A 19,620-nucleotide genomic window follows, 5' to 3' on the forward strand; every position below is an offset into this window, starting at 1 on the left:
TAGATAGATAGATAGATAGATAGATAGATAGATAGATAGATAGATAGATAGATAGATAGATAGATAGATAGATCAAGTCTCCCAAAAAGGCAAGTATGTAAGCATGTAAGACAGGATGCAAATGCACGAGAAGACAGGATAATGCAGAGACTCTCAATGGGGAATTGGTTCAACACTGCAGCTGGAATTGCTTGCCAGTTCAGTGCTGAACAGGGTAAGGATCTGTCTCTGCATGTTTAAGAGAAGACAGTCTGAAAGTGCAGTGAACAAGCCTCTCATCAGCAGAAAGAATCAAAAGGCTAGGCTCACCTTTGCTGAGGAGCATGTTGTGTGGAGAGACAAGAACTGGTCCAAAGTTCACTTTAGTGATGAGAGCAAGTTTTATTTTTAATTTAATTTAAATTTATTTGGGTCTGATGGGAAACATTTTGTTTGGCATCAAAATGGGGAAAGACTGAACCCTAAGTGCATAAAGAAGTCCGTAAAAGGTGGAGGAGGAAGTGTCATGTTTTTTTCTGCAGCAGGAGTTGGGCCTCTTATACAGCTACATGGCAGGGTGAATGAAAATATTGATCAGAACCTCATTCAGCAACATGCAGTTCCTTCACTGCTAGCATCTCCCAATCAGCCTGCAATTTTCATGCAAGACAATGCCCCTGTCACACGGATAAACAGATAAAGCAGTTCCTTGAAGCTAAGGACACTGACATAATGAAAAGGATGGCCGAGTCCTGATCTAAACCAGATTGAAAATCTCTGAAAAATTCTTGGCGACAAAGTTATGGCCAAGAAACCCACTATAGTTACCAAACTATGGAAGAGACTGGAAGAAGCGTGGACCAAGATCATACCAGTGCAGTGTGAGAAACTAGGGACACATCACGCAGATATGCTGAAGTCATTCAAAGCAAAGGCATCTACACCGCTCTCCTACTAATTTCTGGCAGCTGTAACCCTCCAAAATGTTTGTTGTAATCTTCTTTCATGCTACAGTGGTTACTGTTCTCTAATTATGATCACTGTGTTTTCCACAAAATAATGTTTTTTTGTTAAAATTCTCTGGTTATTTTGTAAAACATGTTAGCAGAACAGTGGCATACAAACAGCATTCCTTCAAATTTTGAGTGATGAAGATTACCAATATTTCAGAAAAAAAAAGTTCTCTAATTTTGATCTGTATAGTATGCAGGTTTTTGTTTTTGAGTGTTCAATGCCTGCTCTGTTTTACACCTTTTAATACCATCAAGTGTGAAATGGGCTGGAACTTTGCAGGTCTGGATCTTTGGGCTTTTCTTGTCCCTACAGTAGACAACTGAAGCACTGGACTTTGGAACATGGAAAGGCAAACTCAATGAATAAACTGACATGTGCAGTTTGATTGGCCAAGCAGAAAGATCAAATGTAAATCATGGCTCTAACACTTTTCAAATCTGCCAGTACAGTGTCAGCGGGAAAAGTACAATTTCAAACAAATTAAATAGACTCACAAACCACAAAGACAAACACCAAAAGAGACCAGACAAGCACTCACATCTCTGGTACATTCAGTGCAAAATATAATTTAAACACAGGACAAGACTGACATACACATATTACAGCTATATACAAATATGAACACATCATGGAGCGCATGCAGGTTCATATTTTTACCAACTGTTTTTAAGTGATGGCTCTTTCATCAACATTTTACATGATCAGTGATCCATAAAGTTTAAATAACAGCGCAGATGAAGTATGAAAAGTATGGAAGTGACATTATTTATTTATTTTTGTCCCCAGTCCCATCCCACCCCTAATTAACAGGAACTTCTCATGCAATTTAAACTAATCTGGACTCCAGTTGTTTCACTAATTCCAGCATGCAATATCAAGCTATGACACAACGCCATCTAAGGGTCAAACTCAGGTACTGCTTTGTTGACCCTGCATGCAGTATTTTATCCAGAGATCAGTTACATAGAGAAAGGAGCTGTTTTAAGACAAATCCATATCCTAGGATCCGTGCTTTGGCCAGATCAGCATTTGTGTGGTGTGTAATTTTTGTGTATTGCTGAGTGTGTGTGTGTGAGGGCTTGGGAAAGGGACCACAGAAGGAAACTACATGTCTGTAAACGAGGGATACAACTTTGTCACCCAAAAATGAGTACCTTTTAATCCATTATTTTAGTGTTGAGCTTCCACCTGTGGTTCATTAAATGGAAATTCCTGCTCAGAGATTGTTCCATTATTATGCCATATTTCCAAAATACTTCATAGCACTTGTGAAAGTGTGTTTTAGTTTGGCTTGCTGCTCCCTACACGTTAAACAGTTCTTCTAATCTTTTTTCTTTGTTTTTTCTTTCTTTCGTTTTCCTTTATTTTTCCATAGCAGAAGAAGCTTTTTTTTTTTTTTTTTTTTTCTGGTTTTAAACACCGTTTGGAGAATTTGAAATTTGATATAAACCCCATTTAAACCCGTTTTGAAACCTGTTTGAAATTTCATATTAACTGTGTACGAATCCAGTTATTGACCTGTTTGAAATATAATTTGGAAGCAATATGAAATTTGGTATGAAACCTGTATGAAATCTGGTTTAAAAAGCTATTTGAAATCTCGTATGAACCATTTTCAAATCCACTTTAAAATCTAGTTTGAAACCTGTTTAAAATCTCATTTGAAACTGGGTTTGAAATTTGGTATAAACCCAGTTTGCAATCTGGTTTATAAATCTGTTTGAAATCTTGTATGAACTGTGTTCAAATTGGGAGTGTTTCATCCATTTAGGCAAGGGAGGCAGTGTCTCCTCAAAATATCTCCTAAAAAAATTGTAGTATAAAAATAAAACAACACCAATATTACAAAATATAACATTAAAAAGTGTATAAATCACAAATTTTTCTAAAGAAGCCCTGGTTTTAAGTTACTCCAGTGGACTGCACACATCACCATGCTATTAACTATACCCAACTATACATTTTAGTAAAGATCATTTCAAGGCCACTGTTTGTGTCTGTCACCACAGTTTAGAACAATAGGTCTCCTTATGATGGACCCTAAGAACAAATCTTCCTTTCCTGATACACACAAATCTGTTGCACACACTGCACATGATGATCAGTGTTTATACATTCATAGTTTTTTAGTAACATTAGTGGGTTGCATAAAAGGTTGAGTACTGAGTGTTGATGTTTGTTAGTTAATCAGTGTCAGCCAACCAAAGTGAATTACTACATTTACAGTCCCCTGGAACAGTCTGCTGATAAATGTCTTGCTCAAGGGCACAAGAGGTGATAGAGGAACTTTCTAGTTCACAGTTTGAACCTAGGACGTTCAGGTTGCTATTCTACAACCACTACATTTGGTGCAAGAATCTCTATGAGAGAGTGTGCATGCTGTTTTGTGTGTTTTCATTCTATTTAAAGATGGAAAAAATGAGGTGCTGTGTTTTCAGAGCTGCAGCCAAGATCAATATCATTTAGGTCCAGAATCAGACCCTTCAAAACCAAGACCGCCAACAAGAAGTGAAACCTTTGAAACCAAAAAAGTCCTTCTTGACTGACATATCTCCATGACAAAGCCCTGCAGCAAAAACCCTCAGGTTTGTTCCTTCAAACCCTATAGATATGGAATGGAATGGCTACATTACTGTAATGAAACATCTTTGGACTTAACAAAACAGCTCATTCAAGACCAAAAGGCAAAACCCTACAACCTAGATCAAAATATACTGGTCTAGACCATTCCAAAAACCAAAACCAGATCAAGACTTTAGCTCTGATTTCTGTGAATGTGTAAGTCTGTTTTGTGTGAGGAATTGAATGCAGTTATCACAGGATTTTGAGTCCATACAGTATAGAGCAGGAGTTGGCACATGCCCATTGTGTCATTTGATGGCATATATTCCAGTTCCGAAGACTTCAACAAAATATTATTATGTAAGTGTCCGATGACCAAGGTCGTAGGGAAGATTGAGGGGTGAGAATAAAGCCTGCATGGTAAGCCAGACTGTGGAGAACTGGGAAAGAAAAAAAAATCAGTAGCACTTTGGCTATGATTGGAGCTCACTCCAGACCAAATGTGCTGGTCTCCTCCACAGCAGTGAGCATCTTCTCATAGAGCATGGAGAAGGAGGGGTAGGGAGGGAGATCCAGGCGGTTAAAGCAGGTGTGAGCCCTACACAAACATATATAAACAGACAATATGGCATTAGCTAATTGATAATCAGTATGGGATAACAGATACTGTAAGATCTTTGTGTGAGACACTACACATAAAAAAGCTCAGAAATACCGTGGGAGGGAGGTCACTTTGCCCCATTTCTCCACACAGAATCGACGTGGGCCATTGCTACCTCGCAGAGAGGCAAAGCCCTCATAGGGAATGCTGGAAGTGCCAGTAACAAACTGGAAAAATGCAAAAAATACATATTGACTTTCATTTGAATTGAATTTCATTGATCTCTTATGCTCACCATGGCTGCATTTATTTAATCAAAAATACAGCAATATTGTGAAATATGATTACAATTTATGATAACTCTTTTCTATTTGAATATATATTCAAATTTAAATGTTATTTCTGTGATGGAAAATCTGAGATTTTAGCATCCATTTCTTCAGTGTCACATGATCCTTCAAAACTCATTCTAATCTTATCAATGTTGAAAACCCTTGCTGCTTAATATTTTTGTGGAAACTGTGATACATTTTGTCTAAATGGTAGTATAAGAGACCCACGCTGTTCTGGGTATACCTGAAGGAGTCGTAGTCTCTGTTCGTTGTTGAAATGCTCCACTGCAGCCCAGAACCATCGAATCACTATGTGGTTGTCATGGTAACCTTCAAAGACAGCGATAAAGTCACATTATGGTATCCTGCTGTATGATATCCTGGTGTGAAACAACACCTGAATCCAGTAAAATACCTCCTCTGTATTCTGTATTGTTTCTCCAGTCGGTTAGGTCAATCTCCGCGGTCCCAGCAATGACCAGCTCCAGCTCTCGGGCATCAAACACGGAGACGAGACGGATGTCCACCACCTGCACAGTCACATGGTCTCAGATCAACCAGAGTTAAATCATGAGTCATTAATATTCACAGATTCAGATGATGTCATACCTCATAGAATCCTCGCACAAGACTCTCGGTCTGCTGGGCCACACCCCTCTCAATCCGCCACTTCACCATGCGTTCAATGTATTCTTTCTTGTTCTTGTCTGACACAGGGATGCCAGACCCACCCGGCTTCAGCTCACGCTCTGTAATCTGACATAAAGAAACCTCTAGTTCACCCTCATATTATACAACTTCACAATGAACTTGACTAACTAAAATAGATGTTAGATTTCTGAAGAAAGTTCAGAATCCGCAGTCATAATCTTGTTCTGACAACTTTCCAAGTGCTAATTCCATTGTTAAAGTGTTCTGAGTGGTTCTCTAGAGTGTTGCTATGGTGGTTTGGGTGGTTGCTAGGGTGTTCTCTGAGTTGTGGCCAGGATGTTTGTATATTTGCTTTTCAGTGCAAATCTATGTGAATTGTTTGTTTTTTTTCCAACTGCCAAGCGAAAACGTCATATCACTTAGAAAAGTAACATACAGAAAAACAGAATAACTATTAAAAGTTTGTTTTAATGTTTTACGGTAACTGAAAGAGAGCCAAATATAGCTGCAACCCAAATGACACACTATACACTATGCACTTATACACTATGTACCTATGCACTATGTACTCAACCATGTAGTTTATGATTTATATAAGGTTATTTTGTCATTCATAATCGGAATATGATAGCCCCTCCCCCTTCGCTACATAATTAAAGCTACGACAGTTGAGTGCATGAAGTGTCCACAATTCCACACTTTGTTTTTTCAGTTATTTAAGTGCATCATCCGGGTATTTAAAGTGCACTTTTTCTTTTTGGAATTCTAGATGTAAATGTTTAATAGTGCTCAAATATTTACTTTCAAATATTGAGAGATCAGCTAAATCCCAGATTAGTCCTCTAAATATACTGATGTTATCAGCCAACGCTCACAAACACATACCCATAAGCCATTAGTACCTGTCCAAACACCTCTTCATTGACAGTAAAGTTGAGGTCTAGCATATCTTCAATGTCATTGTCCTTCATCCACTGGAGACTCTGATGGAACTCCTCATCCAAAAACTCTAGATCACTCAAATCACATGGACTGCAAAAAGATATATATTACATATTACGTGACAGAATTACACAGAGTTTACATCCTAATGTGCTCAAAGTGACGACTTACATGCGAAGAAGACCTTTGTAGAAGGGTCGGGTGAAGAATGCATCCAACAGGTACTGATGAATTAGAGCAAGCCCCAGGATGCGTCCACTGAACCGGAACCTAAAGAAGACAAGATTAGTCTAAAAATATATAAAACCCTTTGGACATTGATTGTAAATTAAATTAATCCATCCATCGGTTGATTACCATTCATGATGGTTGTCCACAAAGGCTGACATGGGGCTGATCTGCACAGTGTAAGTGTCATTAGCTGAGTATTCAAATAGTCCATAGTATGGGTTAAAGAGCTCACGGGAAAACAGGAAGAAGAACTCTCTGGATGGTCCACTATAGTCCAGCCTGAAGAAAAACAGACACCTATATAATGCACTGACAATTTCCAATCAATGCACAAATATATGTAATCATTTTTTTTTTAAATGTGGTTTAGGTAACAAAATGTAAAATGAACTAAAGGGGCATTTTCATTTAAATTATAGCTACAGTTATGAGTCAGCTTTGCCATCTGCATGAGATGAACTAATGTAGAAACATCACTTAAATGATCTCAATAATACACAGGTCAAAGCAATACGCACAGAAAATATGTATACCACCAACCCTTCTTCTCCAACAAAGCTGACATAAAGTCTGCTTCTCTGGAGGTCTTTGCGAGAATAACACATGATCTGGTTGAAAGCGTCCTCCAGCAGGTGATCTCTTCTAATTATTAACCTAGAAAGGTAAGGACACAATAAACCAGAGAATCCAGAGAAGGGCAGATGAATTTAAGCATATTAAAGTGGCTCCATGTTTGGCGCTTACAGTTTACCTTGACGCACCATATTGTTTTGGCTAAAGATCTAGAACAAATTCTAGTTGTAGAAACAACCAAGTTATTTAATGTTTACAATGCTAATTTCTTGGTAGAAACGGAAACTAAAGTTGAAAATTAGTCCATAGTCCATTTATCAATATACTTTACTTATTTCAAATATTAGACTCCATTAGACAGGATTTCAATTCTTTCAACCAACCACCGAACTGGTGGACATCAGATGCTTGTTGTTGATAGACAATTATCAAATGTGTTTGAAGATGGAACTCACTTCACTTTTCCTGGGCCCTGCCCATAACCCTTGGTTTCCATTTTGCGGTAAAAGTTTCTTAGTTTGGCCTCAAAATCCCGCTTGTAGGGTGCAGGGGCTCGAGCATTGGCTCGTGGAGTTCCTGAGAGCAAGAGAAGATGTGAATAGCTGGAATGAAAAGTGGGTTGAATCCTACCTTGGCAATCGATCCACAATGCAAGGCTCTTCTAACAATTAAAAGCAAATCACAATCAGAATAACTGTTTTAAACACATGCGTGATCAGGTTAACACAGATTAGTCCACAGGGTCTTCCACTTTCATTAGCTCATTATTAAGTCTTGTAATGGAGGATACAAGGTGGGAAAAAGGGGGAAACGTGGAATTTTTTGTTAAGATGTGAGTCCGGGTCATGTGACGTCTCACCAGGGGAGCTCTGTGGGGAGGCATGAGAGTAGCTGGAGAGCAGTAAGGCATTGGGCGGCACATAAGACATCACATCCTCTTCAAACAGGCTGCAAGGAGAGAGGGCCAGGTAACAGGTGTGTGTATTCTAACCTGAGCTAGGTGTACAAAGTCAAGCCATCATAAAATAGGTACACAGCTTTTCAAAAGTTTTGGGCTGTTTTAAGACTTTTTAATGTTTTTTGAAAGAAAGCTCATCAAGCATGCATTTATTTGATCAAAAATATAACACCAACAATAATATTTTGAAATATTACAATTTATAATAACTATTTACCATATTAATATATTTTAAAATCTGAATTTTCAGCTGCCATTACTCTAGACTTCAGTGTCACATGATCCTTTAGAGACCATTCTAATATACTGATTTGATGCTCAAGGAATATTTCTTATTATTATCATCATCATTATTTATCATCAGTGCAGCTGTGCTTCTTAATATTTTTGTGGAAACTGTCAAACATTTCTTTCAGGATTCTTTGATGAAAATAAAAATAAAAAAACAGCATTTATTTAAAATGGAAATCATAACACTGTAAATGTCCTTACTGTCACATTTGATCAATTGAATGCATCATTGTTGAATAAAAGTATTTCCTTCAACAAAAAAAAAAAAGAAAGAAAGGAAGAAAGAAAAGAAAATACATTTCTGAACCCAAACTTTTGAATGGTATTGTATAGTACATACACAGTCAACTAATGCATGCCTATCTCAAGCAAAGGGAAACAGGCAGGCACATGTTTAACTGTAATTAAATTTGATGCAAACACTGTGGACACTAACCTGAGCAATATAACTAGGTCTGCATCACTAGACAGACGGGCCAACCCGGTTGGCCCCTCATTGCGGATGAACTGTACCTTCTCTCTGAAACACAACCAAAAAAACATGAAACATATTTTACCATTTAGCTGTAATATAATGAAAACTGTACATAACTGTAGCACAATCTCTTAAATGTACAGTATGAAATTCTGCACTCCGTTGACATCTGTTGTTTCAACACAAAACTGTAGAAAAATGTACCTAAGCGAGTGGTTTCTCACAAGCTCTGGCTGTCTCTCTTGCAGAATCTCAAAAATGTTGGGCTGTCGCAGAAAGGCGACAATCTTCTCATTATAAGCTGTAAAAACACAGATGTGTAATGTGTCTGTGCACATGTGATGATATGTCAGTGTGTGCACACTTTGTAAACATGTGAGTGCACACTCACCTACAGGCACCAAGTCCTGATACTGACTGTTTCTTGACGACCGTCCCTGGACAGGAGGACTCAGGGAGCGAGAGTCATCTGCTACCTGAAACATGAGAGGAGGCTTCATAATTTCAGTGTATTTTCCTCACGACAATGCCCGATTTAAGTTTTTTAGATGCAAGCAATTAATTCAGTATTATTGTTAGAGAAACTAGGTAACTAGACAGCACATTAAAAACACATCCAGGAGCAATAAGATTTCACTGTGGGCAGGGATACCTAGTTTGAAGCGACAGAAATAGAAACCACACAACTGACAAAAGGACAAAATGTTCTTTTGTTAATCACTTTATTTAACTCTACACTACCACGGACACGGTGTATTGCTAAAATCTGTACTGTATACAGAACTACAGTTCTCACCTCTCCTGCACTGTGGCTGCGCTGACGGGACAGGTGCTGTCTGTGAGCCAGCAGGCCGCTGGACCGAGAGTTCTGTAAGGGCAGCCGTGGGTCAATGAATGATGTGGCATGACAGTTATGATCCACAAAGAAGGGCTGTGGTCCATAAACACATAGACAGAGAGTGTGAGCAAAGAACCCTACGTGAAACATCAGCAGAAGTATACAGAACGGACAGGCCGATTAGAATCAATAAGACAAACATCTGTTCATTGTTCCTGTCAGACACTAATTAAAGCATTGAGGAGACAACCAGATGGGCCTGCATGAACATCCTAAACTCAGCTTTCAGTTTCTGTCTGTACAGTTTATCCCATTAGACTACTCATATTCAGGTCTAGAGGCCCCTAAGAAAGAACAGGTGCACAGTTCCTGATGGAGAGAGAAAAAACAAACACGCACCTTCCCAGTGGGGTCGTGTTTCATCTCCCAGCCCCGTGGCAGCTCCAGCTGCTCGTTGGAGAACAGATTGAGGAAGTTGACAAGGTCCCGGTTGTGCTGGTACCGCTCGAAGTGTTGTACTTCCCGTCGAACTTTACTGATCATGTGCTTCAGACATGTGTTACTTGTGAACATGCGATAGGCACTCTGAAGGGAAATATAAAAACAAAATCTGATAATCATTGCACAGCTTCCTTAATAATTGATTCCGATTGGTCAGTCAAGTCACTGTGCATTTAAATATTTTGCTATAATGACCTGACATGGATACATGACCATTTTCTGTGGCAACATACCACTGCTACTTCCCAGTTTTGTTTTATTCTACAATTTCTCTCATATCAACACAAGTTAAAATAGAAAATTAGTGCCATTTTGCAGCAACAGTTAGTTACTGAATGCAGTAAAAATGTCCTAAGAGGACTTTAGTGTTTGAATATAAGAAGTGAACATGAAATATTTGTTATCTGGCTAGAAGCTCAGGAGTCCCCATTTAAAGCAAGACAAAAACATAGCTCAGAAAAACAGTGTAAGAGACACAAAGACATGGATGAGACAGAATTTAAAATAGTGGAAAACATTTGACAATGTAACTACATATGTTAGCTAACTAGCCCTGAAAAAAGGTAACTTAGATTGAGCATTAAATAACAACATAACATAACATAACATAACATAACATAACATAACATAACATAACATATACATTAATATTGTATTAGTGCTGCAGTATTCATCTTGCTAGGCAGAGTGTTATGTTGTAATGATGTAATTTTATATATATATATATATATATATATATATATATATATCTGTTCTTTATCAAGTAATCCATTAAGTTAACTTAATAACTTAATATTTCATGTCCATGTATGCATTTACTAGGTAAGTACTAAGTAGCCATGTAATAAGTGCTTTTTTTTCCTGACATGCAGAAGAAAAAATAGATATTGTGGCTACAAATTAAGAATGATTTCCCATGATTTTTAATTTGTAGCCATGTTCTTTTGTTTTTTTCCCCACATAATGTGCTCCATAGCTTTGTAATAATGCCAGCTATATATTATCAACTTAGTTTGAGGTGTGCGTGAAAGCACTGACATCTGTGTCACTGTGTGCTTTAGCTCACAGAATTAGAATGCAGAACAGAGAAGAAGTCTGGACTGGAGAGGAACTTTGCACCAGGAGACTGAAGCAGCAAAGCCAGACGAGAACGTGAGCTGGCTTGACCCATAAAGCCGTCCCTTCGGTATTCTACACGAGAACAGACAAATCAACAAACACAGACTGAACAAAAACCTTTTATTCTACCCACACTATGCCATCTTACATTTATCTCAGCATAGTGATCATTTGTGTTCCCAAACGCTATCATCTATATTTCTCAATGTGATTGACAGCTTACCACAGATGGAGTGGGGCAGCAGGTCTGTCTCTTCAGAAGGAGGCTCATCCACTCTTTGTTCCTCAGACCTTTCACTGGTCATTGTTCTACGAATACTCTGATACCTGCCAGAAAGACAATACAGTAATCACACATTCAGAAATGTAGTACTTTGCACAATGAAACTCCAAGTATCATTTTTCATTCCAGTCATCTTGTCACAATACTTTCTGTCATTTTTACAAGATTTTTTGAGTTTTCAGGGTTTCAGCTATTTTTTAAGTGAACAAGAAGTTCAATGAATTCATCGCTTCTGGTTAAAACAATCCAACTTCCATTTTCCATTTTCATTTTCAAACTTGAATTCAATGTGAAATCCATGTTGGGAAATGTTTCACTTCACATGTCCCTCTCATGAAATTCCAGATCACATGGACTAAATTTTGCATGCAAGGTACATGTGAACACAACCTTTGCTACACAGCTAGCAATTTTTGGTTTCAAGAACATTATGGGAATGTTAATGTATGATTATAAAGGTTAAAGCCTTTAAAGAATGTTCTTAGAACATTAGAAATTGATTCACAAAAACATTAGAACATTCTGTTTGCTGGGTGTGTCCTCTCAGTCAAAAAGTTAGATTTGGCTTTGTAATATGAAATGTTAATTCCTATCAAAAAAAACTAACCTGCGGTTGAGTTGCTCCATCTGCTGTATGGAGCTGGAGTGGGTCAGACCCTGAGGAGCTGGTGGGCCAGTGGGTCTCTGCCATGTGGTGGTGCGGTTCACATGATCCACAAAGAAGATACGGCCATGACTGTCAATACGAGCCTCCCAGTCTGAGGAAAGAAAGGTGGGAAATGAGAATGGAGAGTAGAGCGTGATGGTACCTGATTAAGTTGTTAAGCCAAAATGGCATACAGTAATTTGGCGATACTGTCTTTACAAACAAACACATAAACACATAAGCAAAGTATTTACACACACAAACATGCAGACGTACAGAAACACATACACACACTCACTGGGAGGCAAGGGCTCGTCCACACGCTGGTATCGGTGGGCGTCTTGTCTTACAGATGGCAAAGAACGAACATGCTGATCTCCGTTGATCTGAGGGACACCTGCAATATTTTACATAAAGCATCAGGATGTATTTCTTAACTCAAATTTGAGTCTTTTTCCATCTTAAAATTAATTGTCAAGTGAAGGTCAGCTCAATTCTTCTGTGAATACCTAATTCTGATTCTGTCTCAGTAATGAAGGTCTCAGATTCCACAGATTCTCCATCTACTGATGGCATTAGCTCCTCCTCTTCTTCATCCCCCTGTGACACACCGGCTGTTGCCTCCAGGCTCCATCTTCTGGACATTGTGTCCTCCGTCACATCTTCACATTCCTCTTCCTCAATGGCTGATGGTTCCAGTTTTGGGGTGTCCCTCTCTAGCTCATTGTTTGGAACGGTTTCTTCAGCAACCTCATAAGTTGTGGGTGGATCATCTGAAAGATCTTCTCCCCCTGGGTCAATGGCTGCCTCTGCCCCCTGCTCTGCCTCCTATAAAGATCAAGTTCATAGAGAACAATTACCTTCCCTCTCTTTGTATTTACTGTCATCAAACATTTCAGGTCTACTGCAAGGGCCAGAAGAACCAACACTTCAATCATGTGACACTTATTATTTTGCTCTATCTATTAATTCAATCAAAAGTACATTAAAATGCTTTTCATACATTTCTGTTTTTATACGTAATACCATTTTTAAATGATTAATTTTGATATTTTAGGCCATAAATAAAAAAAACTGACAGGATGATTACACTGTCAATGTATCATACTGAAGAATAAATATTCATTAAAAGAATGAAATTCTTGAAAAGCAAACTATATTATGAAATTTGGCATACTCTTTTATTATTATTTATTCAAAGTCATGTGGTGCAACCAATATGCATATAATTTGACCTTTTTATGACAAAGCAAGTGGAGCAACTCTTTAGTAAAATGTTCTGAGTGTAAATATATGATATATTATATATTTTAAAATTTTTAAATACACTCATTCAAGGTTTAGGAAATAGGTTAAAATGTTTTACTTCTTGGTTACACCATGTGAAAGTTTCAATGAGAGTGAAACTTATTTTGAACATAGTATAAAATGGTTTCAAAACCATTTGAAGTCAACATGAACTCAACCTGGCACGTGATTTAAACCAATGTTATTTTAGTATTATTTATAAACAAAAAAAATAGTATTTATTCATATTTTAAATTAGCTTTTGAATTAGCTTATATGTTATATCTGTATATGTTCAGTTTTCATTTTAATTTTGTTTAGGTTTTAGTAATTTTGTTATGTACTTTCGTAATTTTTATTAGTTTTTGTTTTTTTATAATTATATTTAGCTTTAATTTATTTTGATATTAGTTTTAGTAATTATAGTACTTAAACTTATTTTTATATACAAAACATTTCTAATTTTCATTGAATTTCTTTTAAGTATAAGTTTTCATATATATATATATATATATATATATATATAAAAGCAATTTGTATTAGTTTTAGTTAACAACAACAACACTGTTTTAAAATAGATTTGTAAAAGAACTGGACACTTTTAAAAGACTGTGGACACTCTTATATGTCACTGACCCACTTAAATTAAAAAATGTTCTTTCAGTAAATCTGCAACTGACCTGAGAGGCAGACATAAGGCACGGGCAGCAGTCAGATGCCATTGAAGAAATATCAACTTCAGTTGCCAGCTCCTCACTGGGTGCCAGCCCCTCTTCCTCCTCCTCTACCTCCACTTCCTCCTCCTCTTCCTCTTGCCTCTCTATCAGACTGGCAGTTTCCACCTCAGGGGCCACTGAACTCGGCATGACCTCTGGCTCAGGAGCCACCTCTGTTCCTATATTCAGAGTCTCTATTTCAGACTCCAGGTCAGCCTCTTCTGGAGGTTCCTCTACCGTTCTTTCAAAAACAGGTTCTGTAATTGGTGGTTTTGGGGTTGTGTTTTGAGTCCTTGAAGCACCATTAAATGTTGGTGGTGTAGCCTCCGTAGCAGCAGACCTCTCCTCATCTTCATCTGAGTCAATATGCAACATAGCGCTGAGGCGTGTATGTGTGGGAAAGCTGGATCGTAGTTTGGGAGAAGCTGCCCCAAAAGGCCTATCTCCCGGGCCGTTAGGGGCATCAGTGGCATCAAGCTGCTCACTGAAAGAACCCTGGAGTGGGTCAGGAGAAGAAGGGGCCTCATCGTCCAGGATGGTACCATACATCTCTGTGTCTGGGGAGGGAATGCTGCTCCCTTCCCCATTTCTATGGGACCCCAGGGAGCCGGTGGGGGAAGGGCCTGCTGATGAGACAGAGAGAGGATGGGGCAGATCTTCATCATCTGAAGGGGTTCCAGGAGCTCCATTGAGGGCTGCTGCCCCCAGAATCGTCTCAGGGGAAAGGTCTATGAGAAGTGGGTAAACTTATTTCGAAACCATTGAAAATGAACAGCTTAGTCAGCGTAAATGTGTATGTGATCTTACCTTCTTGGCCTATAGATGTGACATCCACTTTAAAGTGCATTTGACCGCTCACATGATCAGTGGGCAAACGACGACATAGAGGGAAGCTCAGTGATTGGTTCCTGAAGCCATATAAACACACGTTTATTTACACACATAGAGTGCTGTTGTAAAGTTTGGGGTTGGTTAAGATTTTTTTAAGTCTAACATGCTCATCAAGAAGGCATTTATTTGATCAAAAATACAGTAAAACAATAATATTGTGAAATATTGTTACAATTTAAAATAACTGCTTTCTATTTTATAGATTATAAAATGTAATTTATTCTTGTGATGGCAAATCAATTTTCAGCAGCCATTACTCCAGTCTTCAGTGTCACATTAAACTTCAGAAATCATTCTAATATGCTGATTTGGTGCTAAAAAAACATTTCTTATTGTTATCAATGTTGAAAACAGTTGTGCTGTTTAATATTTTTGTGGAAACCATTTCTTTCTTTCTGAGACTCTTTAATGAATAGAAAGTTTAAAAAAGCAGCATATATTTGAAATAGAAACATTTTGTAACATTATAAAAATGTCTTTATTGTCACTTTTAATCAGTTTAATGCATCCTAGCAGAATAAAAATTCAGCTATGCCTTTACAGGAATACATAACATTTTAAATTATATTTAAAATCTAAAAACAGATATTTTAAATTGCAAGTCTGTATTTTACTGTTTGATCAAATAAATGTAGTCTTGGTGAGTATAAGAGATTTCTTTCAAAAACCTTTAAAAAAATCTTCCCAACCCCAAACTTTTGTACAGTAGTGTGTTACTGATCAGTTATATTGTGACTAATAGCAGTGTTTGTGCTGAGAATCCTGTTTGTTTACATACAGTGGGTATTGAAAAGAATCACCCCCCTTTAAAATAATCACATTTTGTTGCTTTGCAGCCTGAAATGAAGACGGACACCGTTTTTGTTTTATCCAGCTGTATTTACTCAGTGCAACTTATAACATCCAAGTGAAAGATAGAACACCAACATGTCAGAGAGAAATACAAAAATAATAAATCAGAATCACTGAGTTGGAATGACTAATGAGCTAATGCCCTTTTCAATGGCACACAAAGCCATTTGACACTGTGATCAGCTATGGTCAAAAAATCTCAGGGATAAAGTTGTGGACAGGCACAAGTCAGGAGATGATACAAAACAATTTCAAAGGCTTTAACAATGCCTAGAAGCACAGTGAAGTCTATTATTAAGAAGTGGAAGGTATTTGGTACAACACAGACCCTCCCTGGATCAGGACGTCACTCCAAACTGGATGAAAGAGCCAGGAGGAAACTGATCAGAGAGGCAAGAGGCCTACAGCAACTCTGAAGCAGCTGCAGGAATTTTTGACAAAGAGTGGTCATTGTGTGCGTGTGACAACAATATCACAAATTCTCCACAAATGTGGCTTGTATGGAAGGGTTGCAAGAAAAAAGCCACTCCTCAAGAAAGGCCTCATGCAGTCACGACTGAGCTTTGCCAAAACACACTCTTTAACATTCTGAGGCAAATGAGACTAAAATTTAATTAACTGGCCTCAGCATCAAATGATATGTCTGGCAGAAATCCAATACAGCTCACCATCCAAATAACAACATTCCTACAGTAAAGCATGGAGGTGGTAATTTTGAATTTCCTCAGGAATACATAATACATTCCAACATGACAATGACACAAAGCACACAGCAAAACTGACCACACAGTGGTTGAAGGAGGAAAAGGTGAATGTTCTTGCATGGCCTCTTCAGAGTCCAGACTTAAACCCCATTGAAAATCTGTGGAATGACTTGAAGACTGCAGTCTACAAAACGGTCACCATACAATTGAACTGAACTCGAGCAGTTCTGCAAAGAAGAGTGGGCAAATAATATTGCAAAGTCTAAATGTGCAAAGTTAGTAGAGACAGAGACAGAGACAAATCCCAACAGAATAAAGGCTGTAATTAAAGCAAAAGGTGGTTCAACAAAATGCTGACACAAGGGGGTGATCTTTTTTCCAACTCAGTGATTCTGGTTATTTATTTTTTTCAGACATGTTGGTGTTATATCTTTCATTTGGATGTTATAAGTTGCACTGAGTAAATACAGCTGGATAAAACAAAAACTCTGTCCGTCTTTATTTCAGGCTGCAAAGCAACAAAATGTGATTATTTTAAAGGGGGGTGATTCTTTTCTATACCCACTGTAAATCACACATTATAGTGTGGTGATGATTAGATGAGATGCTGCCATGATGCTCACCCTGATGCGTGTCTCTCCAGCAGCATCTGCACCGGAATGTTCAGTTGACCCAAAAAGCGCTTAATAATTGGCCGACTTTTAGCAAACTTGTCTTTAACCTCAATCACTAAGACGTCTGTCATAAGAGCCACAAAAGTGTGTTTCTAGATGGAAAAACAAAGAAAGAATTGAAAAAAAAACCCTAATCTTTATCTGAACTGTTTCAGCAGTTGTTTATTTGACTGTGAACGTGTCTATATTTTCATGTCCTGCATTAGAGAGTTTGTTTCTCTTGTGTGTGTGTGTGCATCACCTCTCCATGCCACACAGGATTAATAGTGTTAGTTGTAATGCCAGATCGTCTCTCTTGGCCATGATGAGAAAATGTTGGAAAGCAACTTCTCTTGCCTGGATGAATGCTCATCTTCAAATAAGGGTCTGGGTTAAAAAACATCCCCTTCTTCAGCCCCACAGCCCGGATATCTAAAACAAACAACAGCCCAATTAGCTATAAAAAACATCTTGAATAATTCTGCCAGTAGGATAACAGCATTACAAGTCACTGACAGTTATTTAAAGAGTATAAATCATCATTTGATCATTGCCTTTTATCTCTTGCACACAGAAAACTTACCTGATAGGGTAAAGCTGACCAATTTCCGGCTGCTGTCTGAAGCTTGCTGTCCTTCACCTTGACCGTCGACCTGGAAGATACACTGATATGAGTGGCAACATACACCTGGCCTTCTTATGTAATAAACACAGACTAACAGTGATAAATAATAAGTATTTTAAGGAGTTAAGGAGCTCCCATATGTATATGACTGAGCTCCCTATATTCATCCAATGACATGATAAATGGCCTGCACTTACGGAAACTGAGAAATGTCCGACCTCCAAACACACAGATGTGAGGATGCAGTCAAATAGCCATTTAGCACTTAGCACCTCATGTACAGTACTCTATAACCTTTACCAATTATATTCTGGGCTGTAGCGAACAACAAAGCTACAGTAGCTACAGTACTGTATTTTTATTTTATTTTATATATGCACAATCGAAGACTACTGTGTTGGATACCTTATCACACAATGCAATGTGCTTGACCTTCCATTTCCAGTGTGATGAATGCACCGAAAATGGTTTAGCATTTATTGTCTTTATGACAACTTATTTACACAAAATTACATTGAAAAACCAAGCAATTAGCCACACCATGTGTTCTTGTGAGCTATAATGTTGTCAAAAGAATAATGTCTGCACAGACACACACACTGACACACTCTACTGACCGAGGCTCTGGGGTTCTTGACTGTGATGCAGGGAGTTGTGGCTCTCAGCGCACCGCTTACTCCATGGTAGTACTTAAAACAGATCCTTGTCTCAGCTAGAAGAGATAACCAGAAGAGTGCCAGCATAACAAATCTGCCCATCATATTTGTAGAGTCAGCATGATATTTTATAGCAGAAAAGAAAATTACATTTCATATTTATAACCTTAAGTACTTCTAACATGCTCAGTATTTCAAGATGAATCCTGGGCACCAAGAATGTAAAACAAGTTAATTCAATTTCAAAAATCTGTATCAATACTTTTGTCGAACCTCCTATTCCATTAAATATTATATAACATCAAGATGGAGTCAGTTGTTGGCTGTGCTGTCACTCACCTTCAAGGAAGTACGGCCCTGCCTCCAGCCTCCAGACAATCTGACCACATTGTGTACCATTAACCCCACGGTTCTTGCAGTCCCACATATTTGATGGACAGGTCTCATCTGAAAAACAAAAAAGCATTTGCTGTATTTGTGTGTGCGTAAATGTTTCTAACAGTTGACATTGAATCCATTCTGGACATGCCACCTCCTCCTTATTTATTTTTAGGTGGTGAATCAATGGTACAGGAAGTAGAATAAACCCAATCAGCAAAACAGCACCTCATAATGATGACAAATTTCACTATAGAATCTACAGTGGCTCTGTAAATGACATTAAACAGCATTGGGGGCAAATGAGAGGCAGATTACATTGAAGCCATTACGGAATGTCTGCTTAGTTGTCGAAACCTAGAGACCCTTAGGAACAAGACCTTTGCGCAGGTAAAGTTTTGCTGGCCTTCAATTCTATGGTTAGTGGCTTTGTGCCCAGATGTATCACTTTGCTCCGGTCTCATATCTTTACATGACAGTGAGGATTGTGATCTTAGTGTTTAAGGAGGAGGACTGAAGGGCACAGAGGGTGAATGGATCTGTCTGCCATCATCTAGTAAACATGTCTAACAGCATGTCAGGTAGAATCCTGCTTGTGTCTCTCTGTTGTAGCTGTACATTTGTGAGCAATTTTTAAACTTTGTATAATGCAACTTCTTATGTAACTGCCTCTTTAGATGAATTGCTTTGTTGTATTGCTCATTTGTAAGTTGCTTTGGATAAATGTTATTATTTTAATAAATGTGAATGTGTTTGATTACCAGGGTGCTTAAATTAAAGTTTCAATGACTCTTGACTCTTTCAATGACTCTGCATTTATATAAATATATATATATATATATATATATATATATATATATAT

The 19,620-nt window shown here is 38.0% G+C and overlaps 1 protein-coding gene across 1 annotated transcript in view; it reads right to left on the bottom strand.

The window, feature by feature from the left end:
- Positions 1–3,980: 3,980 nt before the first annotated feature.
- Positions 3,981–19,620, bottom strand: part of LOC107675363 (E3 ubiquitin-protein ligase HECW2-like) — a 25,540-nt gene continuing 9,900 nt past the window's right edge. Inside the window, exons 4-31 of the mRNA XM_016469669.1 lie at positions 18,720–18,827; positions 18,342–18,436; positions 17,683–17,752; positions 17,362–17,531; positions 17,070–17,212; positions 14,807–14,907; positions 13,964–14,727; positions 12,506–12,824; positions 12,295–12,393; positions 11,958–12,108; positions 11,291–11,394; positions 11,015–11,139; positions 9,847–10,032; positions 9,406–9,540; positions 9,001–9,085; positions 8,814–8,910; positions 8,571–8,654; positions 7,745–7,833; positions 7,341–7,461; positions 6,853–6,966; positions 6,439–6,591; positions 6,253–6,351; positions 6,042–6,171; positions 5,098–5,244; positions 4,904–5,018; positions 4,733–4,818; positions 4,271–4,383; positions 3,981–4,153 (exon numbers count right to left, since the gene is read on the bottom strand). Of these exons, the coding sequence (XP_016325155.1) occupies positions 4,042–4,153; positions 4,271–4,383; positions 4,733–4,818; positions 4,904–5,018; positions 5,098–5,244; positions 6,042–6,171; positions 6,253–6,351; positions 6,439–6,591; positions 6,853–6,966; positions 7,341–7,461; positions 7,745–7,833; positions 8,571–8,654; positions 8,814–8,910; positions 9,001–9,085; positions 9,406–9,540; positions 9,847–10,032; positions 11,015–11,139; positions 11,291–11,394; positions 11,958–12,108; positions 12,295–12,393; positions 12,506–12,824; positions 13,964–14,727; positions 14,807–14,907; positions 17,070–17,212; positions 17,362–17,531; positions 17,683–17,752; positions 18,342–18,436; positions 18,720–18,827 (4,115 nt within the window). The 3' untranslated portion in view covers positions 3,981–4,041. The remainder of the gene's footprint in view (positions 4,154–4,270; positions 4,384–4,732; positions 4,819–4,903; positions 5,019–5,097; positions 5,245–6,041; positions 6,172–6,252; positions 6,352–6,438; positions 6,592–6,852; positions 6,967–7,340; positions 7,462–7,744; positions 7,834–8,570; positions 8,655–8,813; positions 8,911–9,000; positions 9,086–9,405; positions 9,541–9,846; positions 10,033–11,014; positions 11,140–11,290; positions 11,395–11,957; positions 12,109–12,294; positions 12,394–12,505; positions 12,825–13,963; positions 14,728–14,806; positions 14,908–17,069; positions 17,213–17,361; positions 17,532–17,682; positions 17,753–18,341; positions 18,437–18,719; positions 18,828–19,620) is intronic.

Source organism: Sinocyclocheilus anshuiensis, unplaced genomic scaffold, assembly GCF_001515605.1.
Source record: "Sinocyclocheilus anshuiensis isolate Anshui unplaced genomic scaffold, SAMN03320099.WGS_v1.1 scaffold656, whole genome shotgun sequence".
Lineage (NCBI taxonomy): Eukaryota > Metazoa > Chordata > Actinopteri > Cypriniformes > Cyprinidae > Sinocyclocheilus > Sinocyclocheilus anshuiensis.